The sequence below is a fragment of the Echinops telfairi genome, unplaced genomic scaffold (assembly GCF_000313985.2).
Source record: "Echinops telfairi isolate 266 unplaced genomic scaffold, ASM31398v2 ScPeMD7_18;HRSCAF=68, whole genome shotgun sequence".
NCBI classification, from domain to species: domain Eukaryota; kingdom Metazoa; phylum Chordata; class Mammalia; order Afrosoricida; family Tenrecidae; genus Echinops; species Echinops telfairi.
This window is the reverse complement of record NW_022103915.1, coordinates 63787-85438: the sequence shown is the minus strand read 5'-3', so window position 1 is coordinate 85438 and position 21652 is coordinate 63787. Positions and strand designations below refer to the sequence as shown.

The following is a 21652-nucleotide window of genomic DNA, read 5'->3' as shown; positions in this document are numbered from 1 at the left end:
TGATGCGGAAGTGAAGCACCCCCACCCCCACCCCCAGGTGTGTACAGGTGAAGGGGCCCTCCAGAGGTGGCAGCTGTGTGTCTGCTAGGGGCCAGGTGGTCTCTGCTGCTGCTCATTGTGAGAGACCTTGCTGAATCTTGGGCGCCCCTCAGAAGGAACCCTCAGAAGGACACGTCTCCGGAGAAGGGCCAGACCTGCGCTCGAGGAGGCTGCCCGGCACCAGCAGTCACTCCAGAACCCGCAGGCAATGCAGGCAGTAGTGAAGTGGACCCGGGATGCGGTGACTGAGCCCGGGGCCGTTGCTGTGGCCTGGCTGCGTGCGTGGACGCCACTGCTCTGGGCACAGCGAACGTCCTATAACGTTCTGCACTAGGTGCTCTGTGACCTGAAACCGACGTTTCCTGATGGACAGCAAACTCACACTTCCACCTGCCTGACTAGGAGGCGCGCAGAAGTTATCTTCACGGGCAGCTGTTGGGATACTGGACTGGAGCCCAGCTGCCTTTGACCCCTTCGGTTTCTAAAGAATCGTGCATCCTCACGGTCTCTCGTGTTGGGCGCTCAGTCTCGCAGTTTGTTGTGAGATTTTTGGAACAGCAAAATCCATTGTGCCTCTGGCACGCATTCCTGCTGTGGAGAAGGGAGTGCCTGATGAAGCGCCTCACCCTCCTGCAGGACACCAGATAGCCCGGGGAAATGGGAATGGAAACCCTGGAATTACTAAGAATTGCATGAACCCCAAAGGAGGCCAGGGCCTGACTGGGGACCAGACCCCCTATTGTGTTGCTGGAGTTGGAGAAAAAGGAAAGCCAGCCCGCAACAGCCAGAACACCTCCCAGGTCCTCGCACCTGGCCTGGAGAGCCTCTCAAGACCGCTTGACTTGTTGGACGCGAGAGACAGGGGTCTGCGGAGCCACGAGAAGATGCGTAAGAAAGAAGACCCCAAAGTGGATGTCAGAAGAGACTCTGAAACTTGCTCTGGAAAAACTTGCACATGGAAAGAAATGATCAAAGAACCGAACAGGAAATTTCAGAGGACAGCCGGAGAATGGAAATCCCACACCCTTTGCCCTGATCCTGCGGAACCTGCCCGTGGACAGTCTTCCAAACAGAACAAGGCAAGAGAGTGTGTGCCAGGGAAGGACTGGAGGACGGCTTAGTCACAACCCGAGAGATGTGGATGGCACGACCTGTTTGTTGAAAGCAGGAGGGCTTGAAGCCCTTGCTGATGACGATCCAAGACCGCAGCCTTCAGCCAAAGTCCTCGCCTCTAGATCAAGCGATAACAGCGTTGCAGAGACCAGGTGGAAGGCAAGGGCTTGTTTCGCTTGGATTCATAATTAAGGCTTGTGGAAGCAGCTTGTGGAAGCAGCAGTCAAGAGATCAAATCATGCTGCACTTGGGTAAACCCGCTGCACAGGCCTTTAGAGTACTGAAGGGCGGAGAGAGCAATTGGAGATTCCCAGCCACGGTCTTTGCAGTCACCTTGTGTGCGTGCGAGCGCTGCACGTTACGTAAAGAAGACTGAAGAAGCACCGATGCATGTGAGCGGCGCGGGAGAAGAATGCTGGAAGGACCATGCACTGCTGAAAGCACAAGTGGATTTGTCTCGGCATCTGTGAGCAACTGGACATCCCCTTTCAGAAAGGTCTCAGGGAGGAGACGAGCCAGTCAGGGTGCAGTGTAGCAACGATGAAACATACAACTTTCCTCTAGTTCCTGAATTCCTAAATGCTTCCCCCCTCTCCCCCACCTCTATACTATCATGATTCCCAATTCTACCTTACAAATCTGGCTAGACCAGAGGATGTACACTGATACAGATAGGAATTGGAAACACAGGGAATCCAGGACAGATGATCCCTTCAGGACCAGTGCTGAGATTGGCGATACTGAGAGGGTGGGGTGGAAAGGGGGAACCGATTACAAGGGTCTTCATATAATCTCCTCCCTGGGGGACGGACAACAGAAAAGTGGACGAAGGGAGACGTTGGACAGTGTAAGATTTGACAAATAATAATTTATAAATTATCAAGGGTTTCTGAGGGGGGAGGGAGGGGGAAAAATGAGGAGCTGATGCCCAGGGCTTAGGTGGAGAGAAAATGTATTGAGAATGATGAGGGCAGCGAATGCACCAATGTGCTTTACACAGTTGATGTGTGCATGGATTGTGATAAGAGTTGTATGAGCCCCAATAAAATGATTTTAAAGAAATGGATCTGTCTCGGAAGAAGTGCTCCTTAGAGGCAAGGATGGCGACCCTTTGTCTCACGTACTGTAGGCACGTGGTCGGGAGAGACCTGTCCCTGGAGAAGGACATCATGCTTGGTAAAGTGGACGGGCAGCGAAAAGAGAAAGGCCCTGGAAGAGCCGGTTGACACAGTGGCTGTGACGGGGGTGCAGGACCGGGCAGTGGGGGCCACTGTGAATCAGAACTGCCCTGATGGTACCTCACAACAGCATCTTAATTTAAAAACAAACTTCTCTCCAAAGTTACTTAAGCCAGGGCGTCTCTAAACACTGGCGTTACCTCTTGTTTCCCCACCCCGCCCCGATGTGCCAGCACCTGAAAGTCAAGTTCCGCACCCTGTGCCTACGAGCTGTGTGGTTGGTCTGCTTGAAGCCCCACCGTCACGTGGAGGGACTTTTCTAAATAAAAACACTCATGGGTCAAACATTTGCTTTTTTAACCATTTTACAGTATAAAGTTCACCGGCATTTATTGCATTCCCCATGCAGGGTAACCACTACCCTTCCCATCCCCCCAGACCGAAGAAGCTCAGCACCCCTCAGCCGTGACTCCCCAGCTCGGCCCCTGGTCAGCTGACCTCGGACCGGTCCAGGTGTCCACAGCAGCCACTTGGAGCAAGTCTGGGGGAGAAGCCTGGCTGGGCACCCAGGTCCACTGCTGGGCCCTGTGGGCTGCTGCCCTGGTCACGAGTTGGCGAGTCGGGAAGGAGGATGGTGGTGGTCAGGGTGCGCAGGCCCACGTGTGCTCCCGCCTTGATGTTGCAGACGGCCAACGGGAACGTGGAGGCCAAGGTGGTGTGCTTCTACCGACGCAGGGACATCTCCAGCACGCTCATCGCCCTGGCTGACAAGCACGCTAGTGAGTCCCAGCCCACCCTCCCTGCACCCCCGCACCCCACCCCTGGACACACAGCTGTGATGGGCATCTGAGGGCAGTAGGACCCGGGTCTATCTGCTGCTGTAGGGGAGCCTGCGGAGTAGAGCAGAGAATCCACAGGCATCTCCCAAGGGGGGTAGAGGGGGAGACCCAGAATGTTCTCTTAGAGCCCATAGCCCTTCCCTGGGCTTTGCCCGCCCTCCAGCCACCAGCAGCATCAGGAGCGGTGAAGGGCCTGTGACCCGAGGCCGGTAGGTCTGAAGTGGCAGCTGTGCCACCAGGGGCATGCAGGTGCTGCTACTGCCAGGCCTGCAGGCCTGACCAGCTGGACTCTAAAGGTACCTTTTGTCCTCCCAGGACACTGGAGGTGGGGTCCAGGGTAGGCTGTGGGCTCCCCGGGGTCACCTGGCCCCATGTCCAATGGCCCTTGCTCTGTCTGCTTGCTATGAGTGTCCAGTGCAAGGGCTCATCTTCAGGGATGGGGTGGGGGGGTGCACACTTGAGACAGAAGGGCTTTTGTGGATGCTGTGGTGCCTCCAAACTGCCCGCTCTCTGTGTCCTGCGGTCTCTGAGCCCGAGCTCCAGGTGGCTCCAGGGGCAGGTCATGACTGGCTGGTGTGTTGGGTGGATTGCTGATGGCCTGGGATGGTTGTCACTCTCGGGTTGGGCTGCTGGGTCCTGTGTCCAGAAGAGGCCAGCGTGGTCTGTTCTGGGAGGGGGAACCCCAGTAAGTCAGTGGGCATTGAGGCCCTTCCCCTTCCCTGGAAAGCTGTGTGGGAGACCTGCCTGGGGACACATCCTGTGCGTGTGCTTGGCTCCCGGTGGGGTGAGATCTACTTTACAGGTTGGTGTGTGTGTGTGTGTGTGTGTGTGAAGTGCATGTGTATCAAGTGGTTGTATGGGAGAGTGTTGCGTGCACGTGTATGGGGCATGTGTTTGTGTGTATACATGCATCTGATGCATATGTATGTGTGTGTGTATGTGTGTTGATTGTATGTGAATATAATTCAAATGGACATGGGTGCAGCTGGCCCATGGCAGGCACAGCTGAGCCTCCAGTCAGGCATAGTTAGGGTCCCTCCAGTTTGGTCAGGGTCAGTGAGGAGGGGCCAGAGGGGTGGGAGACAGACTCATGGGTGAAGTGGGAGATGGCCATGAAGGGGGCTGCTGTTAGGAGGCTGTAAGTGGGGCCACTCCTAGGGTCACCACCAGGCCAGTGTGCAGAGCTTGCTTAATCCCAGGCTCAGATTGCTTAGGGCCACCTACCAGGATGTAGCTCACCTACACTTCTCTGAGTGTGTGTGTTGGAGGGGGTGGTGGTCTCAGCCCCCTTGAGGTGATTCCCAGGGTTGTAAGAATGTGGGGCATTGGTCAGGGCTTGGACGAGGACTCTGAGTGAGAGGTGGCCTCTCACCAGGCTGGGCCACTCAGAGCCGCCAGGCGTGCTTGAGGCTAGGACTTCCCAAGGCTGCCACAGGGGGTCAGCAGAGTGGCATTGGGGTGCTGGCCCAGCCAAGAGGGCAGAATTTGGGCTGAGCACCGAGGGCATGCTTGGGTCTGGGGCCACCGCGGAGCAGTAGGGGCGCCATGCCCGGCCTCCCTCGCCAATGTCCTGGCCACGCCCTGCCCTGCCCTGCCCATGGCCACTGGCTGTACTGCTGCCCTGACCTTGGCTTCTCTCCTGTCCAGCCTTGTCAGTGTGCTATAAGACTGGACCTGGGTCGGAGAACGACGAGGAAGGTAAGGAGGTCCCTTTGTGGGCAGGCTGCACCTCCACACCCGTACCTTCCCCGTGAAAGCCCAGCCTTGGCTGAGCTATCAAGCGCCCCCCTTGGCTGGCCTTGTGGGGCTGTGAGGGCGGGCTGTACATGAACTCGTGACTGCCAGGGCCCCCCTAAGCGTGGGCTACGGAGCAGTGTGGCCCCTGCAGCTGAGGTGGGGCCTGCGGACTGGCCACCGATTACCCCCCCCCCAGGTGTGTGGTGGCTAGTGGCCATCTCTCTGCTCCCCCCTCCTCAAGGGGCACCTCCCTTTTCTGCTCCCTGGCCCCTGCTGCCCAGGGAGGGGTGGGGCCAACCCAGAGCCTGAGCAACTGTGTCCGCAGGGGAGCCGGAGGAGGAGATGGAGAACCCCGAGGTGGTGGAGCTGCCCGAGAAACTCAAACACCAGCTGCGGCACCGTGAGCTCTTTCTGTCTCGGCAGCTGGAGTCCCTGCCCGCCACCCACATCAGGTGAGGCAGCAGGCCACCTGGAGGCGGGGGCAGTGTCACGCCCGCGCCACACCCCTTATGCCCACTTGTCTCTTCCAGGGGCAAGTGCAGTGTCACGCTCCTCAATGAGACGGAGTCGCTCAAGTCCTACCTGGAACGGGAGGTGAGGCGGTGGTGCCCTTACACCCCAGCTCCAAGACCCCACCTCACCCTCATGCCAGGCGAGCTGTCCCCATGGGGCACACGTTACCGTCATGGCCACTGCCTCCATCAACACCCTCCCTGTCCCTGTGCGACCGCCTGCTGCACAAACAGCACGCCGCGGAGCGTTCACGAAGGGGCAGGGTCACCCTTGGCTCCCACTGGGTGGGTGCCCAGGCCTGTGGAGTTGGCCATTGTGAAGGGCAGTGCATTGGGTGGGGCCTCACCGCGGTGTGAGGGTGCTGTTCCTCTAAAGAGCGTGGACCACAAGGGACTTTGTGAGGTTAAGCCTAAGGAACTCTTCGTCCTGACGGGTGCTCAGGCACTGGCGCTCCCAAACTGCCAACCGTGGGTCCTGGCTTGGGCCATGGAGCTACCCACCAGTATGCTCGGGGTCTGATGAGTGGCCACTGGGGAGACCAGGTGGCTTCCCGGTGCTGACACCCCTTCGTTACCTAGGGAACAGGTGACTGTAAGTAAACATCTGGAGCCAGTGAGTGAGGAAGAGCGTATGTCAGGGCACCAGGAGCACGTGCCTGTCCACACTTGCCCGGAGTTTAGGGTCCCAAGACCTTGTAGCCTTCCTGCACGTGCCCAGTAAACTCCAGGCTGCTGCCCTCGAAGGGGCTCCCCTGTCTGCATGATGCCGGAGTTCCACCACACCCTCTTACTTGAACTCTGTGAGCCAGAACTCCTGCTCTAGGGGTCCGGAATGGCCCCTGGGTGTTCCATGCACCCCCCTTTGTTCTTGCTCCCATTGCTTGTCCCTGATGCTGAAGTACGTCCTCTGTCTATTTCACTAGCTTGTCTTGTCCTCTCCCTGTGCCCAGCCCACAGAGGGAGGCTGGGCAATCTGTAACGGGTAGAGGCACCACTTCCTTCCCATGGCATAGTCCCACCCCTCACACTGTGGGCAGGGTCAGTAGAACATGGACGGTGGGCAGGGTTAGGTGGTAGGTGAGTAGGCAGGTGGGTGGCTGACTGGCCATATGGTGGATGTGCAGACATGATGGATGGATGGGTGATTGGATGGGCTGGTGGCCAGATGGATAGGCAGGTGAGTGGGGCGATAGATAGCTGGATGGCTGGGGGTGGGTGAATAGATTGGATGGTGGGTGGGTGGAAGGATGGATGGATGGATGGATGAGTAGATGGATGGGGTGAGTAGAGAGATGCATGGTTGGATGGATGGTGGGTGGTGGATGGGGTGGGGTATGAGTAGGGGAGGAGTGGGGAGACAGTGCACAGGTGAGAGTGAGAGTGGGACCGCAGACGGGTTCTGGATGTCCCCAGGAACCCACATCCGGAGGGTGGGTGTCAGAAGAACAGTGGGGCCTGGACGAGGATGTGCAGGCTGGAGCCTGGTGTGTGCACCTGCACGGGGTACAGAGTGGGAGGGGCTGTGTGGGTGACTGGCACCTGGAGAGCGAGGGGCCCCCTGGATCCACGACCTGACCGACAAGGGAGTGGGGGGGAGACTGTGGAGGTGGGACTGACTGGCGCCCAGGAGGAGCCCTGTGATGGCAAGAGCAGCTGGCAGGGTTGTCCTGGTGCAGCTCGCACAGTGGAAGGACCCTCGGACCTGTGCCTGGCCCTGGAGTGCTGTGTCCTGGTGGCAGGCCCGCACGTGCGACACCCTCCCCACCTGGAAGTGCCTGCTGTGGACGTGGGCGACCAGCTTGTCTATCGAAAGCAAATCATTCTTCAGCAAGGAGAAGACATGCTGGTGCCCGGGGCCTCTGGGCGCCAAGGGTCCCCTGCTCTCTCCCACCGGGCCATGCCCCCCAGCACAGACTGACCTGCGCTGTCTTGTGTGGCTTTTTTCAGGACTTCTTCTTCTATTCTCTTGTCTACGACCCCCAGCAGAAGACCCTGCTGGCTGACAAGGGGGAGATCCGAGTAGGGAACCGCTACCAGGCTGACATCACTGACCTGCTGAAGGAAGGTACGGGCTGCCGGGCCACCCTTGAGTGGTCGCTACTCAGAGAGTCTTTGCTTCTTGGCAGGGGTCACTCCATGGACTTCCACATCTTCTGGTGGGTCTGCAGGCCTTTCCTTGCCTGCTTGTGGGCAGCCTTGTGGGGATACTGCCTTGTGGCTGGGGGTGGGCAGGGCTAGGCACTTAGACTGGGGCATGGCAAGTGTGGACACGGGCAGATGGCTCAGGGGCAGGCATGGACTAGGGCAGGTGTGGAGATAGATGCTTGTGAGGAGGGCTGGACATGGACAGATGTGGGCCCACGGTGCAGGTGTGGACTCCGGCAAGCATAAACTCGGACAGGCGTGGATGCAGGCAGGCATGGACTCCGAGGGAGGTGTGGGCTCGTGGGGAAGAGGTGGGCACGGGCTGTGTCCTGCTCATCCCTTCCATGGCCCCTAGCTCACTCTTCCTGGCTGACTCTAGAAGCTGATGGTGGTCTGCTGCTCTTGATCCGATCGACCCCAGCTCTGGGAGCACGGAGCGGCCTTGCTTGGCTGCTTCTTCCCTGAGGACAGTATCGATGATCCCAGCTCAGTGGCTGGTGGCACCAGAGCCTGAGTGTGCCCAGCATCAGCTGCTTCCCCACCCTCACCTCTGGCCCTGGTCCTCCTCCTGCCACACCTGTCCCCACTCACAAGGAGGGGCCCCTGTGGCCTAAGGGGAACCCTTAGCCAGATGAGCAGAGGGGCACCTCTCCTCATGGGAGACCACCTGCTGGACCCCCTGAGCCAAGCTGGCAGCGCAGGGCCCACGGTGCGGTCAGGGTACTGGTCCAACAGTGGGGCTTTGTGGTGCTGGACACAGGGCAGTGAGCAGCCGCTGTGGCCTTGGGCCAGTGATCCTGGCTCAGAAACCCTTCCAAGTCCTGAGCACCCGGGCTGCAGCGCACCCCTGCCGCCGCCCAGCGGAGAGGGACTCATTCTGCTTGTGGGGCTTCTGGCCCCCCCCCCCCCCCACACACACACACCTGGACTGCGAGGGAGTGTGGTGACAGGGAGTGGGAGGCACGGGTCGGCGTAGACCCTGCTACCTCTGAGCTGTTGGGACATGTACACATACACACCTGCATGCCCATGCTCCCTGCCACCTCATCAGGTAGACCTGAGTGAGGAGGGCGGCCAGGAAAGCAGTAACGTGGCTGGTGTGGACCAGTCGGTGTGCAGGTGCAGGCGTCCTGGGTGCTCTCGGAGTGCTCTCGACTTTGCATGCAAGGCTGTCGAGTGAGCCACAGGCCCGGGGCCGTGGCACCTGCTGCTGCTCTCAGCGTGAATAAGAGCGTGTGCATGGTAGACACGCATGGCCCATCCTGTCCTCGAGTCCCCCGGAATGTCCCCCAAGTCCTCCGTGTCCCAGGCCGGAGCACTTGGTTGTGAACTGCTCAGAGAGCTGCCTGCTCGGTTTCCCTGGTTTGCAGCTCCTGGGGCAGAGTCGGGGCTCGTCTCACGCTGCCTGCCACCCACCCTGGTTCGTCACACATGCACAGTCACTCAGTGCCACCCCTTGGAGGTGCCTGGCTCGGGGGATGGACAGAGGTCTCACGGCCCTGCCTGCGTGCAGGGCCGCCATCTTTGCCAAGGCCCGTGCATTCTCTCTTGGCAGCCTGTTGATGCCTGACCATTTCCATCCCATCCCAGGTGGCTGTTTTATAAGGTGTGTGGTGCCCCACTCACTTCTGAGGGTCCCACATCTGTGTGTGTCTGTCCCTCCAGTCTGTGCGCCGTGGTGTGGAAACGGCTGTGTGTGTGTCCCGAGTGGTGCAGTATGGAGATGGCTGGCTGTGTGTGTGCACGCTGCCCGCCGTGTTAGCTCTCTGTGCTGCCACTTGATTGGACAGATGGTCACTGGGTCTCATGGCCACCCAGTTCTGGGCACACATGTGAGGAGGACTGGTGTTGGGCGGATGGGAGATGCCACTTCTCAGAGCCCCTGCTAAAGATGGCAGCCCCAGGAAGACCCTGCAGGTCAAGGGGAGGCTCTGGCTGCTGGAGGGCGGGCACACGGGCTTCTTGGACTCAGCTCTGCCTCAGGAGGGGCTGATGGAGGGTGGGACTGGGTGAGGCAGCATCAGGCATGAGCAGGGGTCCTGTTTTGCCCACCTGGTGGTCAGAGGGCGAGGGTTCCCTGCAGTGGCCCGGGGCAGGCATTCCCTGTGGGCATCATGCTCCCCTGCACCCTCGGCCCTGCCGCCCTTCCCCACACGGGCCGGGCTCAGAGCAGTGAGGTCGGAAGCGCTGGGTCACAGGCCAGCTGTGCCCAAAGGAGCAGTGGGCACACAGCTCCCAGGGCCAGTGCGCAGCGTGTGACTCACTACCCGGCTTTGAAATCAGCATGCAGCCCTTACCCTGCAGACAGCGGTCCTGGGCCCCCTCGGCATGCCTCCCGACAGTGCCCAGGGGCCTTCTGTTCTGGCTCCCAGTGGGACACCTTTCCCATGCCCACTCTAATTATGCCTCAGCCAGCACCCGCCAGAAGGGCCCAGCCAACCAGGGCTGTGGGGCCAGTGAGAAGGGGCCCTTTGTCTCCACGGGCCGTGCACACTCGTGTTGCTCTGAGGCTACTTAGGGCTGCATGTGCTGACAGGTCTCAAGGTGAGACGTGGCCTTGGAGAGTGGCACGTCACCGCCCGCCTGAGCAGCGCCAGTAGAGTTCTTGATGGGGGCATCCGGCCCCCACTCACACCCAGCCTACCCTGGGCTGTGCAGCGGGGCTGTCATCCCATCCCGAGCCCCCCACCCCAGGCCTGGAGGGCATGAGGGTGCCGGCCTGGGGGCTGCTTTCTCACGAGACTGCTGTCTCCCGTCTGGCAGGCGAGGAGGACGGGCGTGACCAGTCCAGACTGGAGACCAAGGTCTGGGAGGCGCACAACCCGCTCATTGACAAGCAGATCGACCAGTTCCTGGTTGTAGCCCGGTGAGCGGGGCGTGGGTGGGCTGGCTGGAGAAACGCCATCCTGAGGGGACTTACCATGTGGGGTCTCCCTCCCAGTGGCCCCTGAAGACAGCTGCTGAGGGGCTGGACTGGCTGTGTAACCTGTGGGCCAACAGGGTAGATGGGGCACTGGGAGGGACAGAGGGCATGGGCTGCAGTGCCCAGGGGCCCGCCCAGCTTGTGGATCGGCTCCCTCAGATGCAGGCGCCCAGGGTGAGGGGGGACCCCACTGTCAGTTGATGCGGATGAGCTGGGGTACATACCTCTGCGGAGCCCACCTGCAGCAGCTGCACGGCGCTGTGACACGACCTCTCCTGTCCCCAGCTCCGTGGGCACCTTTGCACGTGCACTGGACTGCAGCAGCTCGGTCCGGCAGCCCAGCCTGCACATGAGTGCCGCAGCCGCCTCCCGGGACATCACCCTGGTGAGCGTCACTGCCTGCCCGGGCCAGTCGGGCAGAGGGAGCCTGGTGGACCGAAGGCTGCTCTTCCTCACCCCTCCGCTCCCAGAGCACTGTGCTGGACCCTCCCTCCATTGGCTGGGCGTGCTGGGGAGGAGACCAGTGTATCCGGAAGGAAGTGGGCCCCCACAGCATGAGTGACTTTCGCTGTCTCCCGCAGTTCCACGCCATGGACACGCTCCACAGGAACGTCTACGACATCTCCAAAGCCATCTCCGCCCTGGTGCCACAGGGCGGGCCTGTGCTATGCCGGGACGAGATGGAGGAGTGGTCAGCCTCGGAGGCCAACCTCTTTGAGGAGGCCCTAGAGAAGTATGGGAAGGACTTCACAGACATCCAGCAGGACTTTGTGAGTGGCAGGAGGGAGGACAGGGACACTGCATCTCCAGCATGGGGCGGGTCTGCCTACTCCTGGCCCTCACAGTCCAGGGAGGGCCTTGTTTCAGGAATGGGCAAAGCCGAGCCCCGTGCGAGCCATGTAAAGGTGCACACTCCCCTGCGGGGGCCTCTGCACCCAGACCTACCAACCCGACCCTAGTTTTGGGTTTCTTACATTTTTTTATGTATATTTTTATTTGTTTTCACCAAACATTTGTATCCTGAGTCTGGGTTCTTCTGTGTCATGAGCTCATTTACCCCAACCCCCATGGGAGCCCCAGAGCCAGCAGCGAGCTGTGGCCCCCAAGTCTCCCCCCATCAAGCCCACTGAGAATCAGTGTAAGGAAGCACATCCCAGTGTCAACAGCAAGCTCCTGCCCTCCTGGCAGGTTGGGAGGGACAAGCAGAATGGGACTTGACCTCCCAGAAAGGAGGCCACGAACCCCGTCAGCCCACAGATCACCTTCCTGTGATCCAAGAGTCTCATTGGCAGAGTAAGTGGCAAAGCTCTCTGGACAGAGAGCCAGATGGGCACAACCGGTTGGGAGATACCCAGTCAGCAAAAGAAGTAAACAAAGGTGACTGGTGCCTCTCGGGCTGGAGAGCTAGCCTGGAAGGATAAGTGACCCTGATGTTGGCCATCCCCCAGGGGTGGTCAGGGGCACAGCTTTCCACCCTGGAGCAGTGTCTGCTCTTAGGAAGAGCTGTGGTCTCAGCCAAGTACCAGGGCAAAAGAGAGTTGTGTGGGCGGACAGCTGGTCTTCCAACTTGGCCAAAGGACCAGGGGCCTATGAAAGCCATATATGTATATAATGTTGGCTAAAGAAGCTAAACAAAATGAGTGACCTTTTCAGGCCAAAAATGAGTCTGCTGACAGGAGCTAGAAATAGAACATCCGTTGGACTGAAAGCAAAGCCAGTGGGTCCACACACGGGCGAGCAGCCTTTAAGGCGGGATGTTATGGAGAGGCCTCGTCGCCAGAGTTGAACCTGCATGTTTCAAACAATGTAGCAGCAAGAAATAAAGCAAGCCTCGTAGAGATGGAAGAAGTCGAAAGAGCCTTCCTCTGGGAGCACCGCCTTCCCACATTTTCCCGATCAAATGAGCTGAAAATAGGAAGCTATCTGAATTCAATATTTAACAGAGCAGAATTACTAAATAAATTTACCACATGTACTTGTGTAGAAGCTGAGTTTTTCAGCACATTTTTAATGCAGTTTTTGTGATAAAATTAGCCTCGGCTAATATTTGGGTTGGCTTATACTTGAGTATAGAGGGCGTGTCTTATAAATACCAAAAAAGCAGAAGCTTAGCTGGGTTCTCTTAGCTATGTTGTTGGACTTTGCTAAGTGTAAAAACTCAGTCCTCTGGAAATTGAAACCCATCCTAAAGCGTAATTTAAGAAGGAACTCAAGAGTATACCCTAGAATACTAGGAAGCAGTCTTGATGGACACACTGCACTCCTGAAGTACTTGGGATGCAGCCAAGGAGGCACTTTGAGGACAGTTTGTAGCTTTAAATGCTATTGTCCCTGGGAGGACAAATAAATACTAACTTGAGCAGTAGAATTAGCCATTACCGAAGGAGCAGGGAATCTGTGAGAAAGGGAGCCATAAAGTAGCCCAGAAAATAAGTACTTTAAGAACCCTGGCGCTGAGAACCAGGTGAAGCAAAGCCACCTGCAGTGCCCTGGAGGAGACACAGCCTGTGCCCTGCCGGGCTCTGGCCGACACTCGGATCTGGAATCTTCCCAGCTTCCCTCCCTTGGGGCTGGCATGGTAAGACTTGTGGTACTTGGCACCTCATTTGCAGAAGGAGAAAAGGCAGCCAAGACAAAGCTGCAAGCTCTGGCCGCACCCCGCCCCACTCACCCTGACTCCCACTGCTTGGACCTCTTCACACAGAGCCCCTCCTGCCCTCTCCGGGGTAGCCCCCACTCCCGCCCCCCTGTGATGCCCCCCTCTCCCGCCAGCTCCCATGGAAGTCGCTCACCAGCATCATCGAGTACTACTACATGTGGAAGACAACCGACAGATACGTACAGCAGGTGAGCGTGGCCAGAGCCAGCCCTGGCCCCCGAGGCCACTGTGCTGACCAGCAGGCCTTTTCCTCTCCGAGCCCGTTATACCCACATCTCTGCCCCATGAATGGTGAGCTTTTGGCTTCCTGGGTCCAAGCTCCCCACCCACTGCAGAGACCCTCCCAGGCACTGGGCCCAGCGCTCCACCCTCATTGCATGCCCTGAGTCAGCCTAGCTTTCCAGCCAGCTCACTGCCCTAGGTGTGAGGGGATGTCCGCTGTGCCTGACTGACCTCTGACCCTCTGTTTTGTATTTTAAGAAACGCTTGAAAGCTGCCGAAGCTGAGAGCAAGTTAAAGCAAGTTTATATCCCCAACTAGTAAGTGTCATCACCCAAGCAGGGCGTTGATAAGCCCACCGTACGCTTGCGCACCCAGCTTGTAAGTGCCGCCCTTCACTTCCAGGGAGAGCTGATCGTAGGTGCTGGGCCTGTCGGGTGAGACCCTGGTTGGCCGGTCCCGGGTGGAGGCGGCATCTGGCCCCTTTGGGGATGTAGGGGCACTTGGCTATGGACCAAGCCATCCCACTGTGAAGCAGGCAGTGGCCAGCTCTGGCCATCGGCCTCTGAGGTGCACACACTGGAGCCGATGTGGGCCCAGAGGGCACTAGGACCAGTCACAGCAGGGTCTGCCTTCAGAGCCCCCCGCATGCTGCCCGCCCAGACACCTCTTCTTTCTTGTCCCCTAAGCAACAAGCCAAACCCAAACCAGATCAGCGTGAGCAGCACCAAGGCAGGTGTGGTGAACGGCACAGGGGCGCCAGGCCAGAGCCCCAGTGCTGGCCGGGCCTGCGAGAGCTGTTACAGTAAGTGGCGCTGTGGCTGGCACCAGGCGTGCCCCACAGACTGGCCTGAGCCCAGACAATTCTAGGGTGGCCCAGCTCGGGGAAGGGTCCGCTTCGTTCCCCCCGCTCCCTGGCCCCCGCACCTTCCCGCAGCCCACTCCACCCACAGCCCCCACACCCCCTCCCCCGCAGCCCACTCCACCCCCACCCTGCCCTGGCGGCTCAGCAGCACAGCATGGAGAATGCCTGTATGTGCATGGGGGGCGGGGTGGGAGTGCTGGAACACTCCGACGTCACTGGTTCTGTTAAGAACATGTGTATCTTCAACTTTGTTGTCCGTAGCCACACAGTCTTACCAGTGGTATTCTTGGGGTCCCCCTAACATGCAGTGTCGTCTCTGCGCCTCTTGTTGGACTTACTGGAAGAAATATGGTGGCTTGAAAATGCCAACCCGCTTAGACGGTGAGCGGCCGGGACCCAACCGCAGTTCCACGGTAAGCGGCTGCCTCCCCGTGTGGCCGGCTTGCTCGCTTCGGCCGGCCCCCGGTCATGGCGCTGTGTCGGGCCGCTGTGCCCCTTCCGCAGAGTCCCCACGGCGCCCCGGCCCGGAGCAGTGGGAGCCCCAAGTTTGCCATGAAGACGCGGCAGGCCTTCTACCTGCACACCACCAAGCTGACTCGCATCGCCCGGCGCCTGTGCCGTGAGATCCTGCGCCCCTGCCACGCCGCCCGGCACCCCTACATGCCCATCAACAGTGCCGCCATCAAGGCTGAGTGTGAGTGGCCCGCGCTCGCGGGGAGTGGACCTGCTGGGCAGGGCCCTCGGCCCGGTGCGGTGCTGGCTCATGGCGTGCATCCTCGCAGGCACGGCACGGCTACCCGAGGCCTCGCAGAGCCCGCTGGTGCTGAAGCAAGTGGTGCGGAAACCCCTGGAAGCTGTGCTCCGGTACCTTGGTAAGCTGGCACCCACCTGGCTCCTGCTGTTCACCCTGCAGGGTGCCCTGGGAAAACCACTGCTGAACCTGCTGCCTGGCCCCAGGGGTATGGCCACAGGACCCCATGTGTGAGGAAGCAGGGACACACACACACACACACACACACACACACACCCCACCCCACCCCCGGGAGGAAGCAGGGTGCTATACTGTTTCAACCCTGGAGGCCCTGCAGCAGTTATGCGTCCCATGTGGCTCCCTCACCCCACCCTGGTCCAGCCCCTCATGCCTGCTTATCCTGGGCATGCTACTCCGCCGTGTCCTGGGGAAAGGTGGTGGGCCTTTGGTAAGGGCTGGCTGAGATCCTGTCCAGCCCCCTGCACTTAGCCCACCTCAGGCGTTGGCCCCCAGGGCTCAGTTGGGCGCCCAGGAGGGGCTCGGTGGCCAGGCCGGCTGGTGAGTCAGCTGCTCCGCCTGGAGGTGGCTTTGTCTTGTAGGGGCATTCCAGGGCTGTGAGCTCATGCCCACAGGCAGACACTGGCACCAGCACCACTTATGGGTGGGGTCACCAGTCTGGTCTGGCCACACCCTGCAGGCGTCAGTTATTTCCAGCGCCTCAGTTTTGTTGTTGGTAGTAGCCCTCCTTCTTGATGGGTCTTCAGCTCCAATGGCCTGTGGGGTGGGGGGGGGCATGCAGTGGCGAAGGGGCTGGCCCTGCAGCTGCGCTTTCTAGGCCCACGGTGGCCTTGTTCTGAGGGTAGTGACCGCTCTCCGGTCCAGTGGAGGTCCTCAGGGTTCCCCCATGTGGCCCAAGGAGAAGGGGACAAGTTCTAGGAGCCCCTGGTGTTGCCACCTCCCATCTCCATGCCTTGCCCTGCCCTCCAGCTTGTAGACTGTGAGAAGGCCCAGAGGAACCTTAGTCAGTCTCCCAACCCCCAGCTGTCTGGGCAGGGGGCTTGCCAAGGTCAGTGTGGGGGATAGCATGCAGTGGAAGGCTGTCAGTGGTCACTGGTGCCCTGGCACATAGCCTGGCTTCTCGTCCTCCCCACCTGGCCCCCGCCCTACCAAGCAGCAGGTTAGCCACCATATTTCCCCAACAGAGACCCACCCGCGCCCCCCAAAGCCCGAGTCCACAAGGAGCGTGGCTGGCGCGCCTGGCAGCCTGACCCCCGCCAAGGCGGCCCCCGTTATCAACAACGGCTCCCCCACCATCCTGGGCAAGCGGAGCTACGAGCAGCACAACGGGACCGATGGTGAGCGCGGCTGTGAGGGAGGGTGCTGGCCAGGCCACCGCCGCCTACCCGCCAGCCCATCTGCTGACACTGTCTTCTCTCCCTCTCCCCCGGCGCTGCCAGGCAACGTGAAGAAGCGCCTCCTGATGCCCAGTAGGGGTAAGGCAGGCACACGGCCAGAGCCTGCGGGCCGTGTCTGTCTGTGCTGCCCATGCCTGGTGGGGGGGCGGGCGTGCAAGGCCCCGCGCGCCGGCGCCATGCTTGGGCTGTGGCTGCTGCATGCTTCTCTCCAGCGCTGGGCCCTGGGCCTGCTGTGGTCTTGTGCACGCCTCTGCTCACCCTGCACCGGGGCCAGCTCTGACTCAGCCGAGGGCCAGGTGTCCCCGAGCCGAGTGCCAGTGTCCGAGGCGGAGGGGCGACCTCTGGCAGAGGCAGCAGCAGGGCGAGCTTAGGGTGCCAGCGTGCCAGGGGCACCCCCAGAGGCTGAGCTGGACTCTTCCTGTCTGCCCTCATGGACCTCGGTGAGGCCACAGGGTGGACGTGGTTGCCCCACATGTCCCTATGGAGTCAGCTGGGCTGATTCCAGGCCAGGCCTCCCCATCTTGAAGGAAGGGGTTGGAGACCTTACACTCATATAAACTTAATTCAATGTGTCCCTCTGACACTGGGTGGCAGTGCACAGAGCGGACCCCTCGCTGTCCGTTCTGCAGCCCCTATGCCTTCATTATTGCCTACGCCATGCTGCGAGTGGGGTCCCGGGCATATGTTTGTGGTTTGTGGGCAGATGGATGTGGGCCTACGAGGCACCTCAGAGCGTGCAGCCCCCAAGACCCAGAGCAGCCCCTGTGTGGGGCAGGAGTACCCAAGGGATGCCCCACTCTGGGTTGTGGCTGGCCTAGTGGGACCCAATGTCCAGGCTCCATCCTGCCTCTGGGGTACGCAGTCTCTCTCGACTGCACTTGGGGTTCTAACCTGCCATTGGGGCCCCTTCTGAGGGGGAGAGGCGTGAACCTGGTGGGCTCAGCCGGCTGCCCCACCACTCCACACTTCCTCCCGCTCCATCCACTCCCCTGGAAGATGCCCCAGCCTGGGTCCCCTCAGCAGCCCCCTCTGCCGTGCTCTCGACCCTGCTGTACCCCCCATGTCGTGGGACCAGTCAGCTCCAGTCTTCACAGAGAGGCAAAGACTCCGCTGGGCTCGTGTATGTCCTGCTGACCACCGGGCTGGCGTCCACTAAGTGCTGTTGATTATTTTGAAAACCAGCCCCCAGTTCCAGGAGAGTCCCATGGCCCAATGGAGGCCACAGTCAGTCGCTGTCCAACCTGGCTGACTGGCCACCTGCCAGTCATTCGCCCGCGCGGCCCAGGGCCCTGTTATGTGGGGCACGGCCCTGCCAGCCTGCCCTCTAATACTGAGACGTGTGCTTTCTCCCCTCTGCCATCTGTGGACGGCTAGGAGCGTACCTTGGTAAGTGTCCCCCACCCCTGTGGTGGGTCGAGCAACTAGGTGGCAGAAGGTGTTGTGGCCTGGACCACTCACTGGGTCCTACTCCTGAAAGTGGCACAGCTCAGCTGGGAGAGGATGTTTGGAACGAGATGTGCGAGTGGGTAGCTCCATTCTGCTGACACCTTTGCCCCACCCCTGCCAGGCTCTTCCCCCTGAGAACTTCAACACGTGCTCATGGGCATGTGTGTATGCATGCTCATGGGCAAGTTCGTGCACACCCACCCTATTTGCACACTCAGTGCACACCCATGTGCCCGAGTATGTTCACACACACACCTGTTTGAACACTTAACCTACACACATTCGCACACGTGCCCACATGCACACCCACCTGTGCCTATACACTCACCCACGTACATGTACACTCATACACATGCACACATGCATGTCACTCACGCCTTTGCGCTGGGGCAGAGCAGGGAGGCCCCAATGGCTCTGAATGGACTCTGTTCTAGTTGAGGCCATGCTGGGGTCACCGGGGCTCAGCTGTGGGGTGCGCCATGACCTGGGTGCTTGTTTCCACGTGTTGGGTGGCTCCCAGTTCCATAAGGTGGAGGAGCACATGCCCTGGCTGGGCCCAGCCAAGCGGATGGGGAGGGTGTTATCTGCTGGCCAGGGCCCTCCCTGCCTCCTGCTGGGAGTCCATGCACAGCTCCGAAGCCTCGACCCTCCTATGCAGGCCATGGCTACCCATGGGCCATCCTGGGTCTTCAGGGATCTGTCCTCTTTTCTCCGTAGGTCTCACAAACCATGGACAGACCAGGCATATGGTAAGAGGGGGTCAACTCCACATGCAAAGGCCCCACCACATGTTCACGGGGTCCTGTCCCCTATCACCTGCCCAGCATACGCAGGACAGCGAGAGAGGGCTGTGCCGGCCATGGGGTGGGTGTGAGCCCTGGGGAAGCTGGCCTAGCCGGGGCGCCTGGCTCATCTCCGATGAGGCAGGGGAAGGGTCCCCGGGGACACGTCACCCCCTCCCACTGCCTGGTCCTGCCTTATCCACCAGCCATGTCCTTGCCTCTTCTTCAGGGACCAAGTCGAAACTTGCTGCTCAACGGGAAGTCGTATCCCACCAAAGTGCGCCTGATCCGTGGGGGCTCCCTGCCCCCTGTCAAGCGGCGGCGGATGAACTGGATCGATGCCCCTGATGACGTGTTCTATATGGCCACGGAGGAGACCAGGTGGCGAGGCCGTCCCCTGGGGCGGGGGGACGGGCCATTCCGTGCCCAGCCTCACTTCTGTGTGTCCCCGTGCCAGCAGGAAGGTCCGCAAGCTGCTCTCGTCCTCAGAGACCAAACGAGCGGCGCGCCGGCCCTACAGGCCCGTCGCCCTGCGCCAGAGCCAGGCGCCACCCCTCCGACCCCCACCGCCGCCTGTCAACGATGAGCCCATTGTCATCGAGGACTAGGGCGGCCCCCTGCAGACTGCGCCTGCCCGCTGCCCATGCCCACGTCACCGCCGCCTCCCCTCCCGGTGTTTGGTAGTGGCCCCTCCTGTCCCGCCCCTCCAGAGCGCGCCCCCCAGAACGCCTGCGGGGAGCGAGGTTAACTTATTCCTCCGAGAATGCCAGGGCCCCTAGCTTTGTGTTTCCTTTGGCCAGAGGGAGACCGGCCGCCGGCTCTCACCGCCCGGCTGGCACTGCAGGGCCTCTTGGCCCAGCGAGAGGCTGACCTGTGAGATTCCGTTGTGTTCTGTGGAAGGTGCCATTTTAAATTTTATTTTTATTACTTTTTTTGTAGATGAACTTGAGCTCTGTACCACTCACACCTGGAATGTTGGGGCCGGCGCAGCCACACTGCCCGCCGGGTTGGCCCTTGTCTTTTCAAGTAATTTTCATATTAAACAAAAAGGGGGAAAAGGCAACAAAAGACTGGTCCTCTTCCCCATCCTCGTCTGCCATCTCTGTGCTGTGACCTAGGGGCCCTCACCCCTTGGCTGCCCCGGGCTAGGACCCTGCGCACACTTGGCAGGTGGGACTCCCAGCTGCCAGCCCTCCTGAGCGTGCCTGCCACAGGGAGGGAGGGAAGGAGGGCCTCGTCCCAGCGGCCCCACCCTGGCGTCCACAAGTGCCCCTGCCATCCGCTTAGTGCAGTGGGCTGGGGAGGGACAGGGCTCACAGTCACAAGTCAAGTCGGGCATCTGCCTGTCAGTTGGGGAGCGGTGACGAGTCCATGAAGGGCAGTTACTGGGCATCTGCTACCAGCCAGTCCAACCTTGGGGTCAAAGTGGGACAAACCCCTTCCTCCACCCCTCTGCACCCCATGGAGCCTGCCCTGTGCCGCCCCCATTTGCCCTTCCTCTGCAGCCCTCCCCTGCCATTCCTGGCCAAGGGAAGCCCAACACCCTCTGGCAGCCTGCCCCTGGTGGCCAGCACAGCTGGTCAGTGTAGCCTGGGAGTCCAGGGGCCAGGTCACCCTGGCAGGGCCTGCCCAGCTGTCAGGCATCCTGCTCAGCGCCCAGGGGCCGCCCACCAGCAGGTGTGAGGTTTCTGAGGGGGGTTTCAGATCTCAGCCAGCCCCTTGTTCTCAGAACCCTACCGTGATGCTTCCCGGCCCGCAGGCCTGCTGGACAGATGGGTGCATTTGACTCTGCCAGGAAGGGTTTGTGGAGGCCCTGCCCTCCGTGTACCCCACCCCCCACTTCTGGGGCCAGGATTCAGGAAATCTGTGAGGGGCTAAAATAGAAACCACTTGTGTGCCCTCGGAGGCAGATAGGGGCGTCCTGGCCTCCAGGCAGTGGGTGACAGGCCTAGGTGTCCAGGATGCTGTTACAGCACACGCAACCCCCACCCAGAGCTGCTGGCTCCTCTTCCCAGCCATTTTCGGCTAATCTGAGGCCCTGCTGCCCCTCCCTGAGAAGTGCCCACTGCTGGGCTTATCTGCAGTGTCTGAGCTTGTTTGTATGTGGGTGTGGGTGGGGGGGAGTGTAAGAGGGCACCAGGCCAGGACTTTGGAAAAGGTGACTGCTGACCCCCCCTCCTCAGCCTTTCCAACTTTGGCCTGGGGGCTGCCAGGGGGTGTGGGGGCTTCTAGAAAATCTCACTCCCTTCCCTGACCCCTTTCTGTCCTCTGGCTTTGCCCCTTCAATCCATTTTGTCCTCTGTCCTTGCCTGAGCAATCCCAAAGCCCCTGGCTCTCTGTCTACCCCCGGGGGTGACCCTCTGGCCCTAATTTCTGCCATCCTTGATGTGAGAGAGCCTGTAGGGAGCCTCTCATAGGCCCTGGCCAGAAACACTGTCCAGGCAAGGAGAGTTAGGGGCCCCACCTGCCCCTGGGAGCTGGGCTGGAAGGGGCCAAACCAGGGCTCAGGAACTAGGGGGCTAGGACCAATAAGGTACTGGACCCACGAGCTTGTTCATTCATGCTCCTTTTCTGTGCCCCGTCTCTCAAGGGCTGAGTAGCCAGCTTGGTGACCCTGGCCTGTTTCCACCTGTCTGGGCACCCCAGGTCTTCCCCACCCCCACTCCACCTTGGCCCAGAGCAGACTGGGAAAGGAGGTACAGGGCTCAGTAACCTGGCAAGCATTAGGTAGTAAATGCTACCACGTGTGCGTGTGTGTGTGCCCATGTGTCCATCTCTGCCCCTGGTTGTGTGTGTGTGTGTGTGTGTGTGTGTGTGTCCATCCCTGCTCCTGGTGGGCCCTGCCCACAGCCTGGGCAATGGGAACCTGCCAATTTCTCACTGGCCTGGCCTCAGAGGTGGAGGTCAAGGTTTTTGCTCTGCTGCCCATCAGTCCATTGGAGGAAGCTGCTGACCCTCTGCCAGGACTGCAGCAGAGGAGGAAGGGGCGGAGCCAGAGTGGGGCCAGCACACTCCCTACCCCCCTGCTG

At 60.3% G+C, this 21652-nt stretch overlaps 1 protein-coding gene across 2 annotated transcripts; it reads left to right on the top strand.

Annotated features, from left to right (window-relative positions):
• The first annotated feature begins 3073 nt into the window (after positions 1-3073).
• MTA1 (metastasis associated 1) lies at positions 3074-19709 on the top strand. Of its 2 annotated transcripts, XM_045287810.1 has the most exons (19): positions 3074-3109; positions 4817-4867; positions 5232-5358; positions 5437-5500; positions 7366-7483; positions 10327-10429; positions 10772-10871; positions 11068-11256; positions 13259-13333; positions 13626-13684; positions 14054-14169; positions 14491-14642; positions 14734-14923; positions 15012-15101; positions 16183-16335; positions 16438-16473; positions 18559-18590; positions 18853-19004; positions 19081-19709. In XM_045287810.1, exons 3-19 carry the CDS (start codon positions 5249-5251, stop codon positions 19229-19231), a joined length of 1890 nt encoding a protein of 629 aa, XP_045143745.1. In that variant the 5' UTR covers positions 3074-3109; positions 4817-4867; positions 5232-5248; the 3' UTR covers positions 19232-19709. The 2 variants fall into 2 exon arrangements, with proteins under 2 accessions (XP_045143745.1, XP_045143746.1); XM_045287811.1 differs by lacking the exon at positions 16438-16473.
• Positions 19710-21652: the final 1943 nt, after the last annotated feature.

Excerpts from the sequence above, each read along its gene's own strand:
- MTA1 (XM_045287810.1), top strand. The coding sequence starts at position 5,249 with ATGGAGAACCCCGAGGTGGTGGAGCTGCCCGAGAAACTCAAACACCAG. Across the intron at positions 5,359-5,436 it reads CTGCCCGCCACCCACATCAG|GGGCAAGTGCAGTGTCACGC; the intron begins GTGAGGCAGCAG and ends TGTCTCTTCCAG. Across the intron at positions 5,501-7,365 it reads AGTCCTACCTGGAACGGGAG|GACTTCTTCTTCTATTCTCT; the intron begins GTGAGGCGGTGG and ends GGCTTTTTTCAG.